Source organism: Pseudorasbora parva, chromosome 9 (genome assembly GCF_024679245.1).
Source record: "Pseudorasbora parva isolate DD20220531a chromosome 9, ASM2467924v1, whole genome shotgun sequence".
NCBI lineage: Eukaryota > Metazoa > Chordata > Actinopteri > Cypriniformes > Gobionidae > Pseudorasbora > Pseudorasbora parva.
In genome coordinates, this window is record NC_090180.1 from 35,697,349 (window position 1) to 35,722,654 (window position 25,306).

The window sequence follows — 25,306 nt, forward strand, 5'->3', positions numbered from 1 at the left end:
TCCATATTTGAGCAAGTGTGAACAGCAATAAATCACATGAAATGCATTTTTTACCAATCCGTTTCAAGCTACATCCATTTGTGGTTTGAAATTCTAATCCTCTATAGGATTTTGCTTGGTTTATGTGACTTTCTCCTGCAACATAAACGTCATACGTTGCTATAGAAAACATGCTGAAGGTCGCTTCAGAAACAAGGCTGTGTTGTTGAAAGTGCCGAAAGAGCAGAAAATTCTGATGCTATGTTATATATCAGAAGATGCAGTAGTCCAGATGTTGTAAAAAAGACAACATCTGTATTGCAAATCAGTCCAAGTTGCATAATCAGGATTTTGGCATAAACCTACCAACTCACCATAATTGCCATAGAAACCAATGCAGAAAGTGAAAGAACGTCATAGACGTGGACACAGTCAATAATTTTAGATTTCAATTACACAAATAATCGGATTTGGACTGACAGTGTTAATGTAGCCTAAGAACACTAGAACTAGGGGTGTACCGTATCGGTACAGGGCTTCCGGTACGGTGCATGTGTGTACTGGTTCCGAATGCAATCTTTAATAGTTAACAGTAGGCTTGTTTTAAGGGCTGAACATAATTCACCTAAAGGATTATTAGGAACATCATACTAATACTGTGTTTGACCCTCTTTCGCCTTCAGAACTGCCTTAATTTTACATGGCATTGATTCAACAAGGTGCTGAAAGCATTCTTTAGAAATGTTGGCCCATATTAATAGAATAGCATCTTGCAGTTGATGGAGATTTGTGGGATGCACATCCAGAGCACGAAGCTCCCATTCCACCACATCCCAAAGATGCTCTATTGGTTTGAGATCTGGTGACTGTGGGGGCCATTTTAGTACAGTGAACTCATTGTCATGTAAAATAAAAACAATTTGAAATGTTTCAAGCTTTATCCTCCTGGAAGTAGCCATCAGAGGATGGGTATGGTGGTCATAAAGGGATGGACATGGTCAGAAATAATGCTCAGTAAACAATGTCTAATTGGCACTAAGGGGCCTAAAGTGTGTCAAGAAAACATCCCCACACCATTACACCACCACCACAAGCCTCCACAGTGGTAACAAGGCATGATGGATCCATGTTCTCATTCTGTTTAAGCCAAATTCTGACTCTACCATCTGAATGTATCAGCAGATATCGAGACTCATTAGACCAGGCAACATTTTTCCAGTCTTCAATTGTCCAATTTTGGTGAGCTTGTGCAAATTGTAGCCTCTTTTTCCTATTTGTAGTGGAGATGAGTGGTACCCGGTGGGGTCTTCTGCTGTTGTAGCCCATCCGCCTCAAGGTTGTGCGTGTTGTGGCTTCACAAATGCTTTGCTGCATACCTCGGTTGTTTAGTGAAATAAGTGGTTATTTCAGTCAAAGTTGTTCTTCTATCAGCTTGAATCAGTCAGTCCATTCTCCTCTGACATCTAGCATCAACAAGGCATTTTCGCCCATAGGACTGCCGCATACTGGATGTTTTTTCACTTTTCACACCATTCTTTGTAAACCGTGGAAAAGGTTGTGTGTGAAAATCCCAGTAACTGAGCAGATTGTGAAATACTCAGACCGTCCCGTCTGGCACCAACAACCATGCCACGCTCAAAATTGCTTAAATCACCTTTCTTTCCCATTCTGACATTCAGTTTGGAGTTCAGGAGATTATCTTGACCAGGACCACACCCTTAAATGCATTGAAGCAACTGCCATGTGATTGGTTGATTAGATAATTGCATTAATGAGAAACTGAACAGGTGTTCCTATTAATCCTTTCGGTAAGGTATATATACATTCTACTTACCCTGTTATGTCTTGATTATTTAATGTATGTTTTTATTAATCTGTCATGAAAATGACAGCAACTGTGTATGATTATATGCTAACAATATGATTTTATAATTAAATTTAGGAGTGAATGCAAAATTGTCTTTTGTGAAGCTTACATGTTTGCATACAATGTGTCATTTGATTGTTGATTATTGTATCTAAAAAATAAATAGTAACTGAATTTAAGCTGGTAGTTTAAGCTCTGTTGTTAGCCTTTAATATTAGCCTATAGTAATGTGCAAGTAAAGGCTCCCTATATAGTTTACAGCTTTTCGTTAATAAACTTTTAGCTATAATAACATTTATTTAAGGACAGAAATTTTTCAGTAAATCACTGTTTAATAAAAAATAAATATTAAAGCAATGTTGCAAAAGTGTTGTATCGAAGCCGTACTGACCCGTGACTTCAAAACTTAGGCACGTACCGAACTGTCAATTTTGTGTACCGGTACACCCCTAGAGGAAACGTAAACAGACAACCAATTGAAAGAGACATAGGGCTTAAATATAATACCAAACTAATTAACAAAATTAGGTGTGACAGTTAATCAAACAATGAGTAACTAAGCAAGTTCACACCGCAAGTCCTAATACTCAATTCAGATTTTTTTGCTCAGATCAGATTTTTTGTTTGGCTGTTCACATTACCTTTTAAAATGTGGCCTAAATCTGATTCCAGTGTGAACTGTTTCAGGTTTCAAACTAACCGCATGTGCAAAAGAACAATATTAATGACATCAGACCCAGCACACTGTTGCACTAAAGTTGGGGAGGTTATAGAGGAAGTAAGCATTTTCGCTTTTATTTAAACATGTTTGTGTAATGGAAGCCATAACATTAATGAGCAGGTGCTGAAGAGGAGAAGAACGAAAAGAAAGAGAGCAAAACTGGTTATTTTGGCTTTTTGTCACCTTCCTTTGGCACTGAAGCCACGTTTTTTTGTCCCCGTTCTCCGATTTCGTGTGCTTTCAAAAACGGAGCGGTTACGGTAGGATCCTTCTAGTTTAGCTTGAATTGAAGTATCTCCCCATATACTAAATAGGTCTAACACGTCACTCTCCCTCCACTGACTTGCTCCATCGCTGTTCTCCATATCTAGTCAAGTTTTTAATGTTACTGTCTGTGTCTGTTGTGTCTAGGGCTAACTCGCTGGTGCATAATTGTGACAAATGTCGACATAGATTGATGTAAAATATTTGAATACCGCATTGGAAAAAATCAGGTCTGGGTCTGATTCAGGACCATATATGTATGTGGTCTAAATCTGATTTGAAAAAAATCAGATCTGGGCTAGATTTTAGTTTTCACACTACCTCTGAAGAGGTCTGACCTGGTCACTTGACCCCAAAAAAATCAGATTTGGGCCACTTTTGCCTGCAATGTGAACGGGGCCTAAGGAAACAAACTGAAAAAACAGGTCACATAACAAAGGCTTGATAAAATCATCCAAAACAAAAAAAGATAAACCCTGAGAGATTTTTAATAGTTTTAAACTTAGTTAACAATAAGAACATTGCTTGAAAATCCAATACAGTGAAAAATAGTTTGATAAAATGACAGTTTGCCTTCAGTACTCCAAAAGTGTAAATGTACAAATAAATGTAGGGCAAATGTAGGTTTTTCATTCTTAGGCACATATCCTTTTTATTTTCTTTCTCTAATTTCAGGGGGGTTTTCCGAAACCTATTCCGCTCTGTGCGATTACAATGGTATTACCTGTAAAGAGGAAGTACAGTGGGTAAGAGCTTTCTTTGACTACAAACATATCCTCAGCACCAGCAGGGCCATTTTCAGTATGTGTCACTGCTATTATTGCACACTAAATGTGTTTTCTTCCTCTTTTGGGGTCTCTCTGCCTTCTGCTATCTCTTTTGCTCTTTCAGGATGTGGATACCATCTATCATTCGCAGGACAACAGGGAGTTTAACCTGTTGGACTTCAGTCACCTGGAAAGCGGGTAGCCAGAGCACACAAACTGACATCTCATCTTAATATTTATGTTCTGTATCTGCAACCTCTAATTGCTAGCCTTTACTTTAATAGGCATTTCTACATCCCACAGATTGGAGGTTTAGCTTCTTCATTTTGGAAGGATTAATCTAATGATAACTCTATGCTTTGCTAATTGCTTCGTATTGACAGGGATTTGAATGATAATTGACACGGGCAAACTGATGTCAGCAACTGCTTTGAATATGGGCTGAATTTCTACAGTAATAATACATTTAGTCCCTTTCCTGTGGCATATCTGCTGACTTCCTGCCCAGTGGGAGTCATGCTGTTTCTTTTTACATCCGTCTCATCGGTGTCAGGTTCCTTCACTGATTCCAGATCAGATTCTGTTTTTTCTGCTGATGCAGGTTCGTGTTTAAAGTCTTAAGGCTGGTTCACAACTCACTTGCTATCGAAACAGGATTTACAAATATATATGACCTGTGAAAATGAACCTCATCTCTGCATTTTCAGCTACACTACCCTGCTGCCTTTAACACATACAAAAGGAAATGCACTTAATATTTATACTCTGACTCTGAGAAATGATACGGTTCGTTGAGCACTTTGCTCAAGGGCAGTTCCGGTTATCTGCTGAAAAAGGATTTTTTTTTTAACAGTCACATGATGAAACTCTAATGGGAGTGCGGCCACTTAAAGATCATTTCTGAATTTTAAAAAGAGCTTTTGCCTGACAAGAGTGCATGCATGCCATTTCAGATATACAGTTTGAGTCTTTTTACTGAGTCTCTTTCAGACGATTGGTGTAATTTAGCAAAGGCTTTGGCTCCATCACTGACCACATTTGCATGCTTTGTTCCAAATGCATGATGTAAACATTTGAACAAAATTGCCTCGAGTTGATTAAGTAGATATACAGTTTTCTAGAAATCTGTATAAGAAAGCAGCCATATTATATATTTTTTTAATCTAAACTCTGCCATGTGATCACCTGTTTTGTAATGTTCTCTGTATATCTGCACATGTCCAAGTGAAAATATTTATGACTGCTACAAAAGTAAAGCTTTCAGAGAAAACGGTTTTGGACAGAGGAAACAACTTTTTTATGAAAACAAAATCTATATACAGACAGCGGACGAGTCTCATGACCTACATATTGGAAATCAAAGCGCTTTTATATGCTGGTATCAAGAACATGATTGAGGATATATATATATATATATATATATATATATATATATATATATATATATATATATATATATATATATATATATATATATATATATATATATATATATATATATATATATATATATATATATATATATATATATACTGATCAGACATAACATTATGACAGGTAAAGTGAATAACACTGATTATCTCTTCATCACGGCACCTGTTATGACCTGTTAGATCATTCTGCCCTGCTACAAAGCAAAGATGGTTTAAGAAGCACAAGCTTGAGGTGTTGACTTAGCCTCCAAATTCCCCAGATCTTAATTCAATCAAGCATCTGTGGGATGTTCTGATTGAACAAGTTCAATCCATGGAGGCCTCACCTTGCAAGTTACATCTTGGTGACGTATACCACAGCAGTGGTCTAGTGAAGTCGTAGTTAGATCTAGTGGGCTATGGGCTGTTTTGGCTGCAAAAGGGAGACCAACACACTATTAGGTAGGTGGTCATGTCTGCATGGTGTATATATAGAATAAAGGTTTAATGAGAATGTTGAAAAATCTATTTCAAGGTGATTTTAGTGTTTTATGATTAGTGTTTTGAAGCTTGTCATTAGCTGGTGGCATTAGTTGGATCACCAGCCTCAAAAAAAAACAGCTGGACCACATTTAACTGGCATTAGCTTATCACAAACTGGTACTATCTTGGGACAGCAACACACCAACTACTAGCTGGTTTGTTGCTGTCCCAAGATAGTACCAGTTTGTGATAAGCTAATGACCAGCCTAGACTAGACCATCAGACTAGATGGAAACCAGCAACAACCATATCCCAAACACATCTGCCGTCTTAAAGTCCTCATGCAATCAAAATCGATCTTATTTACTTTGTTGGCCCATATTACAGGTTCTTAGGGTGAACAATTAATCCGTGCAAGTTAATACGCAGAAAAAAAACGTTAGTCTGCTATAAGCGAGAGATGGAGAGGAGGAGCGCTGACGTAAAACTCTGCCCTCTGTTCAATATTCCATTTCACTTGGAAATACGTCACAGCACTGAAGAAAACTCACTCACTACTTCAGGTTCACTAGGACTTTAAGGATGGACTTTCAAACAAGTCAAATATGGTCCTTCATCAGAAAAGTATGTGCATGCAAATGTGGTCACTGGCATATTACTATTAAAAGAAGAGTGGAGTTTATGCATTGCTTTAAAGGGTTAGTTCACCCAAAAATGAAATTTATGTCATTAATGACCTTATATTTTATATTAGTCCGAGAGTGTATCCAAGTTTATGCAGACTATACTGTCCATGTCTAGCCTAGAAATCTAGACGCACCCTAGCGGCAGCAAATTTAATCTGCCCGCGGTCTAGCAACTCTCAATACCCTTCTGAGCTGTATTCGCCTAACTCTTGCTGGGCCAATCACATCGTGTATAGAGTCGGTGGGTGGGGCCATAATGACGACGGCCGAGTTGCGTTTGCTTGCTTCTAGTAAACACAGAAACTGGCGAACGGCGGTCTTTCGAATCAGCTTTGACCGCGACTCAGGAAGACTTGAAGTTAAGCTTTTCTCTGAGAAAAGAACAAAGAACGGCACTGAAGTCATTCTTAAAAAGGGAAGATGTGTTCGGAGTTTTGCTGACCGGATACGGTGAATGTTTAATCTATCAACAAGCTCTGTTTCACCTTCGTTGCTCTGGTTGGTGGTAGCGCTATCCTATCGCGTGCAGAGGGAGTTTGAAAGACAACCGTTTATCCCGCCCCTCGGATTGAGCCCTGTCAATGGTGAGTTTCCAGACCAAACATCTTGATGTGGGCTAGTCCATGTCCAGAAAGGGAATAAAACCGTCATCAAAGTAGTCCATATGTGACATCAGTTAGTTCATTAGAATCTCTTGAAGCATCGAAAATACATTTTGTTCCAAAAATAACAAAAACTATGACTTTATTTAGCATTGTCTTCTCTTCCGCGTTTTTTTTCAATCCTCAAATAAAGATTCAAATGGTTGTGAATCAGTGTATTGATTCATGATTCCGATCGCGTGTCAAACTGCTGAAATCACGTGACATTGGCGATCCGAATGCTTTAAGAGATTCTTATTAACTAACTGATCTCACATATGGACTACTTTGATGATGTTTTTATTCCCTTTCTGGACATGGACAGTATAGTGTGCATACACTTAGATACACTGTCGGACTAAATATAAAATGTCTTAGACTGTGTTCCGAAGATGAATGGAGGTCTTACTGGTGTGGAACAACATTAGGGTGAGTCATTAATTAATGACATCAATTTCATTTCTGGGTGAACTGACCCTCTAAGAGCTGAACATTAAATATTTGCAAAAAGAAGTATATTTTAGACACAAACTCAACATATATAAGCCTTCGTACTGCAGAGCATTTCAACTGTACCTTTGTTTATTGCTATTTCACCAACGGGGACACTTAGACCACCATCTAGATGCTTCATCTGCCTTGAAGATGTTATGCCATTGATTTTTAAGTATTTGTTCCATTAGAACATCTAAAGGGAGAGAGATGAACGGATGAGGTTGAGAAACTCTAATTTAGAAAGAGAGAGAACAGCTGAGTACACACTGCCCACAGCCTCACTACAGCGTCCAAACAGAGGAATGACGACGCTACAAATGAGAACACAGCCATCAGCCGTACTCAACAGGACTAACCTGCTTTTTTTTTTTTTCCTGTCTCCACATGAGTGCAGTAAGGTCCGCTTGGTCTCGGGTAAAAAGGTTTTAGGCTCAGAGCCAAGATAAAAAGCTGTATCATAGACACGTTGCACTGAGTAATTCACTGACCTGGCATCAGTTTTCCCATCGATCCACACTGTCCTCTTCCCTTCCTCTCCTGGCTTTCCTCTCAGGAAGCATTTTGCTGAATCCATCATTTTTCTTGAATATTAACATCTCTATTTTAGTCTTGAGGAGAGCTTGCAATCTTATGAGGGGTTGCATGAGAAAAGTGAGAACGCCTCTGGTTTTTGCAGCACCCCACTAAGACAATCTGTTTTGATTTTTCTCTTCTGTGTCTCTTTTCGTCACAGGGACCTCGCGGTGATTGTGGCGGCCATGGCGTATAACTCATGGTTCACCAAACTTTATTGCAAAGACTTGCGCATTGTAAATATCCTTTTATAACCATTTCAATCTTTACTGTGTCCAAGTATTTTGTTTTTTCTGTTTTTGTTTGTTTCACGTGGTATTATCAGGGTTATCTCTTCATGCGGTTTTGGACACTAATTTGATGGTAATATGATCGTATTCTTTGAAGTACCATGCTAATACTATAGTATATGAATATGGTACTCAGATATGCCTTCCTAAAATCTGTGACAGTGTGCATGAAGTCATTATGGTGACCCTTCATTAAGAATTTAATTCTAGTGCCCCCCCCCCCCCCCCCCCCCTCTCTCCACACACACACAGAGTTCAGAGGTCGTAGAACAGATTCTGCACACTGTCAGTAAATCCAGCAGTCTGGAGGAAATCACACTGGAAAATGCGGGCCTTAAAGCGTGAGTTATAAATCTTTCTATTGCTCTCTTTCTGTTATTCATCACTCCAACCACTTTACTCTCTCTCTCTTCATCTAAAAGTTCATTTCTTGTTCTGTCACTGTCATTTTTTCCCCTTTATGCCGCTCCCAGTCTTATTCCCCCGCCACATCTTTTGCCTCTGTATTTCATCTCTGTCCCAGTGTGGCGAGCTTTGTATTGCTGTTCCATTTCTACTCACTTTCTTTCTGTCATTTAGAGATTTCCCACAGAAAATGGCCACTGCCCTGACAGAAAACCCAGCATCAGTCATACACTCCATTAACCTGGCCCACAATACACTGGACAACCAAGGTACATGCATCAAAGTCTCTCTGGTTTAACTAAACCTATATCTCTCCCCTCCTCTCTTTCTTTTTACCTGCCTTTGTCTCTTTTTACACTTTCTGTATCAGCATGTGCGTCTGCTATTTCTGTCTCTGAGTGGGTGTTTTTTGTTCTTTCTTGTCTGTTTTGCTGGCTTATTGTGCTGAATGTGTTGCTGATTTGAAAATGGTGTCTTAGATTTGTGTGTGTGCTGTGGTTTTTGTGTCATTTTGTGTGTACTGTACAATGTTTGGTGGAGCAACTACACGTAATGCTACCACCTTAAAGGTATAGCTCAACCAAAAATTACATTTGTCATTAATTACTAACCCATATGTCATTCCAATTCTTTAACGCTGCATTCACATGAGCATTCTCATTTACTTTGAATGAGTGACATCATGCATTGCCGAACGGAATTGGGGGTTCCGCTGTGTCCCGTCACTGGCATTGCTCATGGCAGAAGTTGAAAAGTTTGCAAGTGCCAATAAAGGCGTTAGCCAATCAGATCACCTATGCGAATACACTAGTGCAGACTTTATCCAATTGTGTTGAATTTCGGGAAGGCGTGCTGCATTTGTACAGTATACAGTATGTGCACGTCAAAATGCTGCACTTCAAAAAAGCTTGCCGATTCGCATCTTTATGCAAATGAATCTGTTGAATGCAATGCAATGATTGTCCAATAAAAGTAGAGCACATGGAGATGGAGGGAAGTCTCCCAATAACACAGGAAACTGTGAACTTAGCAACACTGTTGATAGCTATGCAACTACCACTTTGATGCAAAAAAGTAAAGATACATAAAAAAAGAAGAGATCCATATGAATTGAGTGTTTTATGTGATGACAGACTGAATTAGTAGGGGTGAATAAGATTTTATCACTGAATAAGATGAATTAATAAGTGAACAAGATAATTCAATTGTTTTTAATTGCATATCTAAAAGGCTACTTCCCCTTTAAGTAGCTTTAGTTTAAGTATAGTTACTTTTTGTCAGTAGCGTGTGGTTTCCACTAACAATAGCTCCAAAGTAGCTTCTCTAACACTGGTACGTCCTCTATATGTGTCAGGGTCAGAGTTTCATTCTGCCATCATGCCTGACACATGTCATTGCCTATCACATCACAAGTGTGAGTGTGTGAACGTAACTACAACAATGTCAGTGTTTGCCTGAAGGTGCATGATACTATGCTGTGTGTAAATTGCTCTGTGACTGATCCAATGTGTTTGTGCACATTTATTTCCCTATAGGAGTGTCTAACCTTATCCAGCAGGTGTGTCGACTCAGCAAAGGCTTGCGTCTACTTAACCTCTCCAAGACGTCGCTCTCTTCAAAGGGTGTGTAGAAATAATCTGTCTCTAAAGGTGTAGCTCCCTCTGCTGGTTGAGTCTATAACAACTATTCCTCAATTACATTTCACTTTGGGGTAGATGCAATAACTACACAAAATATTTAGCAAATTCAACAATCTCTATCTATCTATCTATCTATCTATCTATCTATCTATCTATCTATCTATCTATCTATCTATCTATCTATCTATCTATCTATCTATCTATCTATCTATCTATCTATCTATCTATCTATCTATCTATCTATCTATCTATCTATCTATCTGTCTGTCTGTCTGTCTGTCTGTCTGTCTGTCTGTCTGTCTGTCTGTCTGTCTGTCTGTCTGTCTGTCTGTCTGTCTGTCTGTCGAGATGAAAATATACATAAAAAACATTATTATTTTATATTTTATAATAATATAATATATTATTTTTATTACTATTATTATTATTATTATTAATAATAATTAAATAATTTCCCCCATAATTACACACCTTTTATTTGTCAAATCACAATCTGGACACATGGGCTATAGCAGATTTATCTGACTCACCCTGTTACACAATCTCACTGTAACATTTCAGCATGTAAAAATAACGTTTTCTCAGTCCACTGATCTAGAATCAGCTTCCTGTTCTCTCTTAAATCAGTAAGATTACTGATGGATTAGGTGCATCTGACTTCAGAGCTTCATATTCATGACCAAAGAGCTAGTCTTCTCTTGGAGAGTCCAGACTCAATTACCAGCATCCTTGGCTGCTTCCAGGGTCTGCTAAATTTCTGGTTTTCTCTTTCAATCAATACAGTTTTAAACCAAGTGGATAGATGGATAGCTTTCCAGCACACGCTATGAATCAAAATCCACTGGAAATAGTGCCCATCATTAATCTTTATTTATAATCTGTTTTAGTTAGGATTTATTGTTAACTTTAAAGTAAATTCATCATATCAGCAGTATAAACTGATTTTACACATCAAACTATGAACTAGCACCTGTTAAAGGAAAACCTAAGACTATTGGATCATGAAAGGTTGCAGTGCTTAACATTTTGATGAGTAAATTCCTGCTTTTAGAGAGCGCAGTGGGATGTTTTTGTTACTCCCTGGTGAGGAAGCGTACTGGCTGAGTTCACTGGCAAACTGCCACCTAACAGGGCTAGTAGCTGTCTCTTTGTCTGATGCTACAAAAGGCAATCACTAGCATTTTCTTCTTTGGAAACTAAATGAAAATCCACCCTGCTTACAGAGCACTATTTGCATGTCGTTGTGGTTTGGTGGTCATGTACAGTTGAGTCCATGTCTGGCTATCACCAGACCAAGCTCAATTTAAAATTGAACATTAGTCTGGGGAGTCTGCTCAGTATTTTCTACTGCACAAAGGGTGTCAGTAGATCAACCAATCAGACCACAAGAGGCGTGATCAACGGGCAACGACCCATCGATTCTCTATCCGTCATCGTGTTAAACCCGCCAATACCACGCCAGGTGTATAAGCGAGTCTAGGATTGGTTCCTGCAAAAGTGTAACAGAGGCAGTAGAAATTAATGTACAGGTTTTCAGACTGAGTTGCCGGGCGAAATCAAATCACCGGCAGATCAGGCTGGGTTTACCCAGTCTAGTGGAGTCCAAAAGTCTGAGACAATCTAACAATCTAATTGAACTCTTGAAATACACAGAAAGGGTTAGGATTTGATCAAGCAAACAATGTTTCTACTCAAATATCAAGCGTATAGCGTCAGTTCTGGCAGGTCGTGTTAGTCAAACTCATGTCAAACTCACTGGCTGTCAGCTGATCACATATACCTATAGAAATACGACTTCTATCACCGCATGCATATAAGCTCCTTCAGTGTTTCGTGTTTCTCCAGAGCTCATTTACCCTCCTTCATCCCCAGCTCCTCCTCTTGTCTAGATTTGGTATTCTAATTCCCCTTGAATCAGACTAAAATTCCTGAATTATTTTGTACATTTAATATCGATATTAATGATATGGCAATACATCATGTTGGACTGTGCTAAGCTGCATGGATGCGCAGGGAGTTCTTGGCCCGAACGGAACCCTACCGCCCATCCAAAATATATGCTAATAGTCAATCAATCATTTGATGATAGTGGTCCTGACAGAAATGTATATTTGTGACATTGATCATGTGAACTCCTTTATACAGACAGATGTTTTTGCTACCATTAAAGCTTAAGATGATTGGGGTTTTTTTCATGCTGGAGAACATAATAATTATCAGATTTTTTTTAAACAATTGCCAAATGCTACACATATCAGACATTCTGGAATTTAATTTAATATGTAATAAAAATGTGTTTTATTTGAATCATGCAAACTAGAAGCATCTTCTCTTGTGACCTTTGGATTTGCTGTGTGATTCAGCCTTCCCTTTCCTTTCTTCCCAGGGGTCACGTCTCTTTCGCAGGCCCTGTGCTCCAGTGATGACTACTCCAACTCTCTTCTTCACCTGGACTTGAGTAAGAACCCGGGGATTCTGTCTGGAGAAGATGCAACGGTTAGAAATAGTTTTTATCTCAGTTCTAGTTTTTTAAAGAGGCCATGTTATACCCTTTTGATTTTTGTTTTTGGGGTCTATTAGAATATATATCATGAGGATAGCATGCTTGAATAATATAATATATATTGTTGCAGCACCTCTCTTCTCAGTCTGTTTAGCCTCTATAAAGCCCCTCCTTCCGAAAGATGCAATGTGCTCGGATTGGTTGGCTGGACCCGTGTGTTCTTTGAGCTTCTTTAGGAAACCACGACAGCACACTACCAACGCATTTCAAACAGGCTGCGCCTTTTTTGCAAATGCCTTGGGCAGGAATTATTTAAATGAGGAATTGTGACATGTACATTCCTGGGAAAAAAATCTCAAATTTAGAGTCTTTTAGGGAGTTCAGAAACAGTGCCTACTAATACAGAGAATAACTTATTGTGCAAAATGGACTTTGTGTTTTGTAATTTTACACAACTCAAACCGCAACATTACACACTAAAGAAAGTTGAAAATGTAAAAAAGCATAACAGGTCCTCTTAAAAGAATCTAGTTTCATTCACTATAGCTGAAGTTGTTGTGTAATGGTGTAGCACAGTACTGGGGATGCAACTTCAGTTTAGCTATAGCTTATCTAGCTGCAAGCTACTCAGAATTTAAATTGGTTAAACTTACACAAGTTACTAAAAAGTAATTGCATGAGGGCAATATGTATTTAAATATTAAGCATTTAGCACTACACATTTCAACAGATAAAAGAAGCGTTTTTTAAAGCACAAAAAGAGAAGTCTTCTGTGCTGGGAATCTGATTAATAGATGACTCATTTTGGGGAGAAAAAAAATCATATTTATATTAAGTATATTTATTAGTTATATTTAACAGCAAAAACTATCACATGGTTCTACGTATTCAGGCCCTTTGCTCAGTATTTAGTAGAAGCAGACTTTTGATCTAATACAGCCTTTTTGGGGGAAGTCCTTTTGGGAATGATGCAATACGTTTTTTTTTCACACCTGGATTTGGGGATCCTCTGCCATTCCTCCTTGCAGATCTTCTCCAGTTCTGTCAGGTTGGATGGTAAACATTGGTGGACAGCCATTTTCAGATCTCTCCAGAGATGCTCAATTGTGTTTAAGTCAGGGCTCTGTGCTTAGGGTCATTGTCTTGTTGGAAGGTGAACCTTCGGCCCAGTCTGAGGTCTTAAGCACTTTGGAGAAGGTTTTCGCCCAGGATATCCCTGTACTTGGCCATATTCATCTTTCCCTTGATTGCAACCAGTCATCCTGTCCCTGCAGCTGAAAACACCCCACAGCATGATGCTGCCACCACCATGCTTCACTGTTGAGACTGTATTGGACAGGTGATGAGCAGTGCCTGGATTTCTCCTCACATACCGCTTAGAATTAAGGCCAAATAGTTATATCTTGGTCTCATCAGACCAGAGAATCTTATTTCTCACCATCTTGGAGTCATTCAGGTGTTTTTTTTTAGCAAAATGGTTCTGTCAATATATGGTGCTGTGTGTACAATAATGAGAAAAAAATTAACTTAAATGATTTTAGCAAAAGGCTGCAATATAACAGAGAGTTAAAATGTAAGGGGGTTTGAATACTTTCCATACCCACTGTATACTGTATACACTGATCAGGCATAACATTATGATTTTTATTCCTAAAATTGTGTTGGTCCCCCTTTTGTTTCCAACACAGCCCTGACCTGTCGAGGCATCGACTGGATTCTGAGATCTGGGGAATTTGGAGGCCAAGTAAACACCTCAAACTCGTGCTCCTCAAACCATCAAACCATTCCCGAGCCATTTTTGCTTTGTGGCAGGGCGCTTTATCTTACTAAAAGAGGCCACAGCCACCAGGGAACACCAATTCCATGAAAGCATGTACATAGTCTGCAACAATGCTTAGGTAGGGGATATGTGTCAAATTAACATCCATGTGGATGGCAGGACGCAAGTTTTCCTAGCAGAACATTGCCCAATGCATCACACTGCCTCCACCGTTTTTCCTTCTTCCCACAGTGCATCAATGTGCCATGTGTTCCCCAGGTAAGCGACGCACACGGCAATCCATGTGATGAAAAAAAATGTCCAGGCCCACTTCTTCCATTCTTCCATGGTCTTCTTTCAGTTCTAATTCCATGGTCGTCTTCTTCTCACATACCAAATATTGGTGCTTTTGGCAGTGGACAGCGGTCAGCCTGGGTACCCTGACTGGTCTGTGGCTATGCAGCCCCATACGCAATAAACTGTGAAGCACTGTGTATTCTGACACCTTTCTATCAGAACCAGCATTAACTTCTTGAGCATTTTGAGCTACAGTAGCTCGTCTGTTCAATCAAACCACACAGGCCAGCCTTTGCTCCCCACGTGCATCAACAAGCCTTAGTTGCCCATGACTATGTCACTGGTTCACCACTGTTCCTTCTTTAACCACTTTTGATAGATACTGATGACTGCAGACCGAGAACACCCCACATGAGCTGCTCTGACCCAGTCGTCTAGCTATCACAATTTGGCCCTTGTCAAATTCGCTCAAATCCTTACTGTGGTGTGGCAAGCAGCGGGGCGAGGGACCGCGAGAGCGGGCCGGTGATTAATGTTCACGAGTGCCAGCTGCGTGGCACACCGGTCTCGTCTCACGGCCATGTGACGGGAGCATATAAGGAGGAGCAAGGGCTGCGGAAGAGGAGAGAGGACCAGGCCTGGATTTTATGTTATGTTTTGTTTGTGTGTTCGCGGGCAGTCGTCCGTGAGGGGCTGCCCGCGGTTTTACTTTCATTTTGTTTATTTATTTTGAGTTAATAAATGTTTGTGAAACGTTCGCCGGTTCCCGCCTCCTTCCTTCCCATCTACGAACTGTATTACACTTACGCTTGCCCATTTCTCCTGCTTCTCTAACACATCATGTTCAAAATGTTAACTTGCTGCCTAATATATCTAACTCACTAACAGGTGCCGGGATAAAGAGATAATCAGTGTTATTCGCTTCACCTGTCAGTGATCATAATGTTATTTCTGATAGGTGTATAATGTTAATGTTCCATTAAGATCCTTACAAAATGTATTTGTGAGGACACACACAAATGCTGAAAATAACTCACACAGAGGCTATACACAATACACACATACACACACACCACACTATTAACAGGCTCAATACTTCTTTCTTATTGTAGAATCTGTACCTCTTTCTGGCACAGCCGAACTGCCTGGTGCATTTGGACCTGTCAGGCACTGACTGCACCGTAGACTCTGTGAGTTGACAGTGTGTCTCATCCTTCTGAATTTGTTATTGCCAAACTGCTTTTTACTCACCATGATTTGTCATTGCACCGAGGATGCGAGATAATTTATCTCTGATTTCGTATTGATATTTCTGTCACATTTAATGGTCCTAAATTACAGAATTATTCAAATTTTCATCATTCTTTTGCTGCCACTCTTCTTCCCTCTCTTTTTTGCTCTCTGTTTTCTACATTCTCTTTCTGTTTCCTCTCAGCTATTTGGAGCTCTGCTGCGGGGCTGCTGTGCCGATCTCTCCTACTTGAACCTGTCCAAAAACTCCTTTTCTCACAGGTAAGCTAAACTGCCTCCCACCTGCTCTCACATGATAATCCGTCACTTATTTTGAGTCAGTCTCGCAGGTGAGCTAAACATCCCTGCCTCGCACATCATCTCGAGTCGGTTTGACTCATCTCAGTCAGTTGCTCAGAAAGTAGAATCCTGCTGGAAACTAAGCAAAACCAGCTTTAAGAAATAGTCCTAATATAAACGTTTATTATAATGCACCATAATGATTCAGGGTAAGACAAAAGCACGGTTTGGAAAAAGTATTCATGTTGCACATTCTCCTTATATGATTTCTGTAAATCTTGAACACAAAAAAAGTTATGGACAGCAGCTTTAAGTTTAATTTTCTCATGCCCAAAGCAAATAGTTTCTTAAAGGGTTAGTTCACCCAAAAATGAAAATTCTGTCATTAATTACTTACCCTGATGTCGTTCGACACCCGTAAGACCTTTGTTCATCTTTGGAACACATATAAAGATATTTTTGTTGAAATCTGATTGCTCAGACAGGCCTTCATTGACACTAATGTCATTTCCTCACTCAAGACCCATAAAGGCACTAAAGACGTCGTTACAAAGCCCATCTCACTACAGTGGCTCTAAAATCATTTTATGAAGCGACGAGAATAGTTTTTGTGTGCAAAAAAACTAAATAACGACTTATATGGTCTGATTTCAAAACAAAGTTTTCGAACTGTTATGAATCAGCGTAATGATTCTAATCAGATCGCGTGTCAAACTGCCAAACTGCTGAAATCACGTGACACTGGTGATCCAAATCATGAATCGATATGCTGATTCATAACCGTTCTAATCTTTGTTTTTGAAATCGGCCCATCACTATATAAGTCGCTATTTCTGGGGGGGGGGGGGGGGGGGGGGGGGGGGGTTCACACAAAAATTATTCTCGTCGCTTCATAAAATGATTGTAGAGCCACTGTAGTGAGATGGGCTTTGTAACGACATCTTTAGTGCCTTTATGGGTCTTGAGAGAGGAAATGACATTGGTGTCCATGAAGGGCTGTCTGAGCCATCGGATTTCAACAAAAATATCTTAATTTGTGTTCCGAAGATGAACGGAGGTCTCACGGGTGTCAAACGACATGAGGGTGAATAATTCATAATGACAGAATTTTCATTATTTGGTGAACTAACCCGTAAATTGACCTGTAAAAAAGTAAATCAAGAAAATGTTGTGAGGTTTATGCTTAAATAAACATAAAAAATAAATAAATAATACAATTTTCTGTTTTGATTTCATGGTGACATTAAGTTTAAGTTTTTGTAGTGCATGGTTGCTGGTTTGTCAAAGGTGGTCTGCCAGCTCTAACCAGCTTAGAATAGCTGTTTTAACTGGACAACATCAGGTCTGTTCATACTTTCCCTCATCAACCATCTAGACCAGCTTGGACCTGTTAGTAAAATGATCAGCTTGTACCACCTGGATTTAACTACAATCAGAAGCTGGTGATTAGTGTGTTTCCAGCAGGGAAAAGTGCCTGCAGAAATACATTATGAGTTAAACTGGGACATGAGTGATCAGATAGAGCTGATGGACCTGCATGCTGCAAAGATGCTAATGCAGATACTGTAACAGCATCAGATGAATACATGACAAAATTTGTCTCCAAAAGTGAGTCAAATCTTTCAGAACCTGATTTGGAAATGTAGTTTTTTAAATTTCTACCAAAAATCCATAATTTGCTTTATAATACAAGCCTATGGTATGGCAAGTTGACAGTGCATGTGCCTGCATGTGAGAAGCTGTAGGCTAAGGAGATACAGAATTCAATGATCCATCTTCCTGTCTGACTCCCTCTGAACCCTCTCAGCAATTCCATCTCCCCTCTCAGCACGTTAACGGCATTACGAGAAACTCTCTGAAAAATGAGGCTAATTTTAGCTGAACTTATTGTTCAAATTGGAAGGTTTCTTCATCCTTAACACCTCCTGCAAATGTGTTTGTTCTTAATTGGGTTTTGAATTTGCAGAGGGATGAGGTTTTAAAGATAATTGTGTGTCTAAAGATTGAAACCATCTCTTTTTTGGCTGTGTTGGGATTGAAATACTAGCTTCCTACATACTGAATACTGTGCCGTATTGTTTAGCTAATATTTATTGAAAAGAAGTGTAACAGAACACCTTATGCAGAAATATAAACCCCCTTTCACACAGAGATTCCAGAAAATACACTGATAATGTGTCTCTGGATTTTGTTTGATTTTGGTTCATTCACACTGCCAGTGATGTTCTGGAATGTGTTTCACACACATCCCGTAAAGATCCCGTAAAGGACATCCGGATGTGAAGTGTAATGTCTCGTCAGCGTTATAAAGGGATAGTTCACCCAAAAAAATAAAAAAATAAATTGCCTGTGATTTACTCACCTACAAGTCATCCTAGGTGTATATGACATTCTTCTTTCAGACAAATACGATCCGAGTTATATTACAAAATGTCCTGGCTCTTCCAAGCTTTATAATGGCAGTGAATGGCTGTTTCTGTTTCAGTCCATAAAAGTGCATCTATTCATCATAAAAGTAATCCTTGCGGCTCGGAGGTGCGGGTTAATAAAGGCCTTCTGAAGCGAATCAAAGTTTTAAATATGGATATTTTTCTTACACAAACGCATCGCTTCGCTTCGCTTCAGAAGGCCTTTTTTAACCGCCATTTAACAGCCATTCACTGCCATTATAAAGCTTGGAAGAGCCAGGACATTTTTTAATATAACTCAGATCATATTCGCCTGAAAAAAGAATGTCATATACAGCTAGGATAACTTATGAATGAGTACATCATGGGCTATATTTCATTTTTGGGTGAATTATCCCTTTAAGTTTGCTTATGCTCTGCCATTTCTCTTTTGAGAAACCATGCTCGTGCATTTTTTTTTTCTCTCATTTGATCATAAACTACCGCATCGCGTACAGTTCAACTAAGCTGGCGAATGATCTCAGCTTCAGCATCAACACTATGAGACGCCTATTACAGAATTGGTCCTGACTTTTGTTCAAACAGGGCACGTTCTGGGACTGATCTCGGCAATGTTACATGGTCCCCATCCCGGTATCGTTCCCCGGAGCAATTCTGGGACGTGACTGCGTTCACACAAAAGGCACTCTATCAATTTTATGGTGATTTTCTGGGATTAATGCTTTGTGTGAAAGGGGCTTAAGTTTCAAACAGCAGTATGCTGCGTTGTCACACGACCTCAACATTCTTTTATTAATCAAATTTTGTGTAAAAATGACAGATCAAATATTGAGTCGAGTGTTAAACATAGTTTACGTAGAGTTAACTAACGTAGTGTTAGTTTGCTAACAGGAGCATTGTGGGATACAGTATTCTATACAGTGTGCTGTGTTTATATCAAGGATAATAACCATAACTTTACAGTTTTAATAATCATTCTAATTCTAAGAGAACAGGGAATTCCACACCCCAGCTATAACAGAAACGACACACAGGAACAATCTCGTTGGACCCATTTTGAGATTTCTTAAAATCAAAATCCAATCAAAATATAATATATTTTAATTAAAAATAAAATTATTTTAAATAGGAGCGGGAGAGGACGCTGGCGTTGATTGTTCGCCACTTTTCCACTCAGATCAAGTACTATAACGTTAGATTTAGATTTGATTTTATTACCGTGACCAGTCAAACCACTCAGAGATATTATTAGAAACACTTATAAAAAGAAGAACATTATTGTGCATTGGTGTGGAGTCTGTGGACACAAATATAAATCATTTTTATGTGTATCTTTATAGTCATGGTTCTGTGTGAACAGGCCTTAATTCTATTGTTATCTAATGTAGTATGTCATTGCATGTTGTGCTCAGCATGCTTACTATATACTACAGCAATAATAAGAGTAGTATGCTAGTATGTTATCGTCAACATAGCCTCTTTTTCCTAGTGCTAATTTCATCCTCTCACAAACTCCCACTTAAACTCCCACGCTTTTGAGTGTGAGCACTCAGAAACGTGCACATCCGAACACAGAACCACTGCACACACGGGCTTCTCCATACGAGGTGTGTGGGCACGTGTATCTGTAAATCTGGTTATGCTAGTGCTATGTGAAGGCAGCAAATCTGTTTGAGCTGATAAGACAGAGAGCTCATGAATATTAAATGGGAATGTTCCCTAACACTCTCTACTCTTGTTAACACATTTACAGCCACATATTATTCCCTCTCTCTCTGTCTCTTAAATAATAATGTCACTGTCAAACACAGAAATGCTATCATGAACAGTCATGTTATTAGACACCCCCATGCCTCCCCAGTCTCTGTCATTGACTGTCTCTCTCTCTCTTCCTCATATTCCTTGTCTAGTTTTAGTTGTTTGTTTAGTCCAGTGTAACTAAAACACCTTGTTAAAATGGTGAACGTTGCTAAAATGTTCAACACATAATAGAGATACAAATGACTCTTTTTCTAACAAGCCAGAGGGTATACTTTGAGCCTTTTTCTGGCTTATTGCTCAGGGTTTTGTGAAGCGTGGTATGATGTATTATGGATAAAAGTCTCCCCTTCATTTCTGTCACGCTTTTAGGAAAGTAAGAGAGACACTTCCTTCCTTCCGTCAGTTCTTCAGTTCAGCGTTCAGCCTCAATCACATCAGCCTGGCGTCTATGAAGATGCCTCCCGACGTGCTGAGGTGAGCCCGGTCGGCGCTTTGGTTTTTCATGCTGCAATTACAACTGGCTTAGCTAGTTTAATCTGGTTTAGTAGGTTTCCAAGCCTGACCAACTCTACTAAGTGCCAAAAACCTTTCTAAATCAAACAAGACACATTTTCACATGCTGGGAGACAAGCCATATTAGGCTGGTTTAAGATGATTTTAGTTGGGTGACTTGTATGGAACAAGACACCTCATGTAACATTAACCCACGATTTCATTATCTTTACCATTCAGGTGCTGTATATTAAAGGGATGGTTCACCCAAAAATGAACATTTTGTCATCATTTACATCATTATTTACCTCATACTTCAAAGTGTTTCAAAGTGTATGACATTCCTTTTTTCCTGCTGAACACAAAATAAGGTAGTTTTGAAGAATGTTGGTAAACAAACATATATGTGGGAAGAAAAGACCCACAGATATTTCTCAAAAAGAGTGTAAATGATGACAGAATGTACATTATTGGGTGAACTCATTGGTTTTCACTGCAGTTTTCAAAAAAAATGTTTTCATCTCTGCATGTAGGCAGCATTTTCAATTTCGTGAATTTTTAAAGGCAGGCATATTTTTTTTAAACAGATCATATCAACCCCCACCCCCTATGGAGTGTACAAGTAAAAAGTGTAATGTGCAAGTGATCATTTTTGGAAAACATGTTCAGCTAAACGGTCCATTGGTCCGTGAGTGGTACTTTCTGTTCTTTCTGCATTGCTCACCAATTCTCAGAAAAGCTACATTTATTTGATAATTCAAATTTGATTCTCCCCTGAAAAAACTGATTGGGCAGACCAAACCGTAAGTCATAGAGACTTGAAACGTTGAGGGCTGGTAGTACTCACACCGCCTACAGCGTCACCAAGGCTCGCCCCGATCGGCCTGACGGTGGCGCTACAGCGTTCAAAAGTACGAAATGGCTCATAACTCCTAAACAGCTAGGCGTAGTAGACTCAAGTGTCAAAGGCAACATGTTTGGGTATTTTGGATTTTTTAAAACCTACTTTTGCGAAAAAGTCCTAGGATATTTGCCTGATCAGAAACAAACCAGTGAAGAAATATTATCTGGAGAGTGAATATCATTATAAAAAGTTAAATATCATTATAAAAGTTATTTCAATTCACGGTCGCTAATTAAAGAAAAAAAGTCAAATGTGGGCGGGGGCACTTTTACTAAAATGGCTATGAATCCCCGATATTTTCACCAAATTGGGGATGCGTTTATGAGCTCAATCTGAGGTCACGTGAGAAAAATTATGACGATTGGCCACTGGGTGGTGCTATAACAGGGAAAAAACATAACCAACCAACATAACCATCCAACTTCTATTTTCATTGACTTGAAAATTGGCATGCACTGTCTTTGTCCAAAGTGCAATTAAAGTCCACAAGGACATTGACATATCTCAAAAAACATGTCCGGCACTGGGTATACACCTATTAGACAAGGTTAACGGAGGCTGATCGGAACAAAACTCATGAGCATGCTCAAGAGGTCTGTAAGAATTTTTAATGAAACAGGCCACTAGTTGACACTTACCAGTTTTATACTTTTGTAATCATGTGGTGTTTAACTTTAAATGGCATTTTCCTTCGATTTAAAGGGTTACTTCAGCTATTTGCATATGGCTTTGTATCGTTAGAAACCCTGGAGTATATTCAAATGATTGCCCCCCCATATCCCCCTGAAACAAGAGATTTATGCATTTTATTTCTGGAAAAAAATCCTCCGATGACGCAAATATCATCAATTTACGTCATCAGAGGAATTTTTGGCCAGAGGCTAAAGACTACAGCCAGCAGAGGGAGCTATTTCCGCATGCTTCGAACCTGCGCATGGGGAATGGGAGATTACACTCACAGCTCAGCTCGCAGCTGCAGCTCCCTCAGCGGCTAAATCACATTGAACAGACACGTTCAGTTTTTAATTGTAGTGTCTGTTCTCTAACTGAACTGATTTTATGAAGATGAACGCGGTGGGAAAGTGAAAGTGATTCAGTAATCTAGTAGCGATGGCTTTAGGAGTGGCTTCGTAGGGCAGCGAAGCATTCTGGGAATTGTTGTCTTTCATCCACATGAGACAAAAAATAATTTTCTGTCTTTTCTCTGTCTAGAAAGCACTAAATAATTTTTTTTTTTTACATTTCTACTACATTAATGGCCCAGTTTAAATACAGATTATTATTACCTCAAAGGAAACAAAAACTGTAAATCATATTTCATTTTTTTTTTTTTTTCATTTGGATGTATTCATCAAAGTGTTAACAATTTTGAGCCTGAAAAGCCCACTAGAAAAACTCTCTGGGGATTCATTTCTAGTTTTAAAGCTCTGCACCCATAACTGAGGTCAGAATCAAGATGTTCACGCAGCTGCTATTTTGGGTAAGCCAGAATGTTTTCAAATGAAGCATTTCAAACAGGGTCATACTACCTCTCTGCTCACAAACACAAAACCGAGCACAAGACAGGCTGTCACACCCAACTGAGCACCTGATTTCAGCTCTCTTCTGTCAACACGACCGGCCCACACCAGAGAAGTCGAACTAATCTCTAAGCTCTTTTCCCCTTAATCCTTTAAGACCTGCGTAACGCTTTGACGGTGTCCATATAGACCTTTTCTGATTTGATTTATTATGGAGATCAACCATGGAAGCACATAATAGAATGCTAAGTCTCTTCAATGAGGCATGTAATGCTGTCAGTAATGACAACGTCCATGTGTTTGTTCACAGGGCTCTGTTCCTTGGGCTTTCATCCAATCCTCACATCACTGACCTACACCTGGACATCAGCGGCTGTGAGGTACCCCATCCCCCCCGCTGTGGCCCTAAATCTGGATTGAGCTCTATAAATGCCTTCTCTCAGTTGGCTGTAGATCCTTCAGTCTGTGGTCACCTTACTGTGTGTACAGATATGTTGGCTTCTGAATTAGTCACACAGAAAGGTTTCAAGGTTTCCTTTGAATGTGTGTTTATCTCTGTGAGGCCTGATTTTGCCTTATCTTGCCCTTCTGCAATTGTTTTGTTTGTTCTCAGAAATCAAATAAATCCTAGACTATTTTAACATTACCACAAATCTCAGTACTGTGGATTTGAAAATAATTAACATTTATGGTCCCTATCACACACCAGGCACAATGAAGCACCAGGCTGAGTTTTTTGCTAGTTTCAGCCAGACTCAGTTATCATTTTCACATCCTGCACGACGTCGTTTAAATAGCAAATGCATTCGCACCTATTTGTGAGGCCATAGTCACTGGTCTAAAACGAGGTGTGTCGTTTCATACCATTTCATAATCATACCATTTTGGAAATAAGGGGGTTCTCAATATTTTAAAGATGTTGAGCTTCGTGTCCGTTGTGCGACCCATTTAAGGGCGCTGAGCAGCATATATAATGTGCGCGTCTGGTGTGAGATACCTGAGACGTGGCGCTGAGCTTCATGTCTGGTGTGTGACCACCTTAAGGCATAATCGGCTTAAGAACGTGCATGTAAATGCACTCAAAGTGTTTTTTTTTTTTCTCTCAGGTATTTTTTCCTTTCCTTTCATATATTTGTGTGAACTGTATTTCGATCACGGCTTTAAAATGTTATGAGATAACGGTTTATGAATGTTTATCCACCACATTACCTTTTATTTAATAACCTCAATAACCTCATTGTCAGTTTGTCTGTCAGTTGGCAGGCAGTTTTGGTCGCTTTATTAAAAGTTGTTGCCGTGTGCAGTGTGTAAAGGAGAATAAAAATAGTTTTAACCTCCTGCTAACTAGTGTCGTGCCCCTCCCAACCCATTCACACACACATAGATGATTCGCCTATAAATCCTTAGGTGACACCCCTAGCTTGCACCATGGCAGATTTGTTATTTACATGGTGGAATACAGACACCCTCAACCTGACGAGTCAGTTAAAAATGTGTGTAATGGCTACAATTGGTTAAATAAGTAGGCAATTTAATTTGTTATTACTGCAAATAGGAAATTCAGATACATGCAATGCCTATAGGTATCTCACACCGGATGCGCGCATTATATACGCTGCTCAGCGCCCTTAAATGGGTCGCACACCGGACGTGAAGCTCAGCGCCGCCGCGCAACATCTTTAAAATATTGAGCACCCCCATATTGCCAAAATGGTATGATCCTCGTTTCATAACACCCGCAAAGATTCGACTGTGAGATCGGTGGTCGAATCCGGCTCCGCATATTGATGCATCGAAACTTCGACTATTCGTGGTCAACCCAAGTGCAATCACAGCTGGCTTTTAAAGGGAATGGGAGATGAGACTCGGATTGGTTCATTGCAAAGTATGCCTAAAACACAGCAATTAC

General features: G+C 39.4%; 1 protein-coding gene across 2 annotated transcripts in view; it reads left to right on the forward strand.

The window, feature by feature from the left end:
* Positions 1-25,306, forward strand: part of carmil3 (capping protein regulator and myosin 1 linker 3) — an 87,903-nt gene that overhangs the window by 26,302 nt on the left and 36,295 nt on the right. For both annotated transcript variants that reach the window (XM_067452439.1, XM_067452440.1), the window contains exons 7-17: positions 3,507-3,577; positions 3,723-3,796; positions 8,049-8,124; positions 8,431-8,519; positions 8,758-8,852; positions 10,119-10,205; positions 12,610-12,719; positions 15,895-15,972; positions 16,218-16,294; positions 20,851-20,955; positions 23,708-23,777. In XM_067452439.1, coding sequence (XP_067308540.1) covers positions 3,507-3,577; positions 3,723-3,796; positions 8,049-8,124; positions 8,431-8,519; positions 8,758-8,852; positions 10,119-10,205; positions 12,610-12,719; positions 15,895-15,972; positions 16,218-16,294; positions 20,851-20,955; positions 23,708-23,777 — 932 coding nt within the window. The remainder of the gene's footprint in view (positions 1-3,506; positions 3,578-3,722; positions 3,797-8,048; positions 8,125-8,430; positions 8,520-8,757; positions 8,853-10,118; positions 10,206-12,609; positions 12,720-15,894; positions 15,973-16,217; positions 16,295-20,850; positions 20,956-23,707; positions 23,778-25,306) is intronic.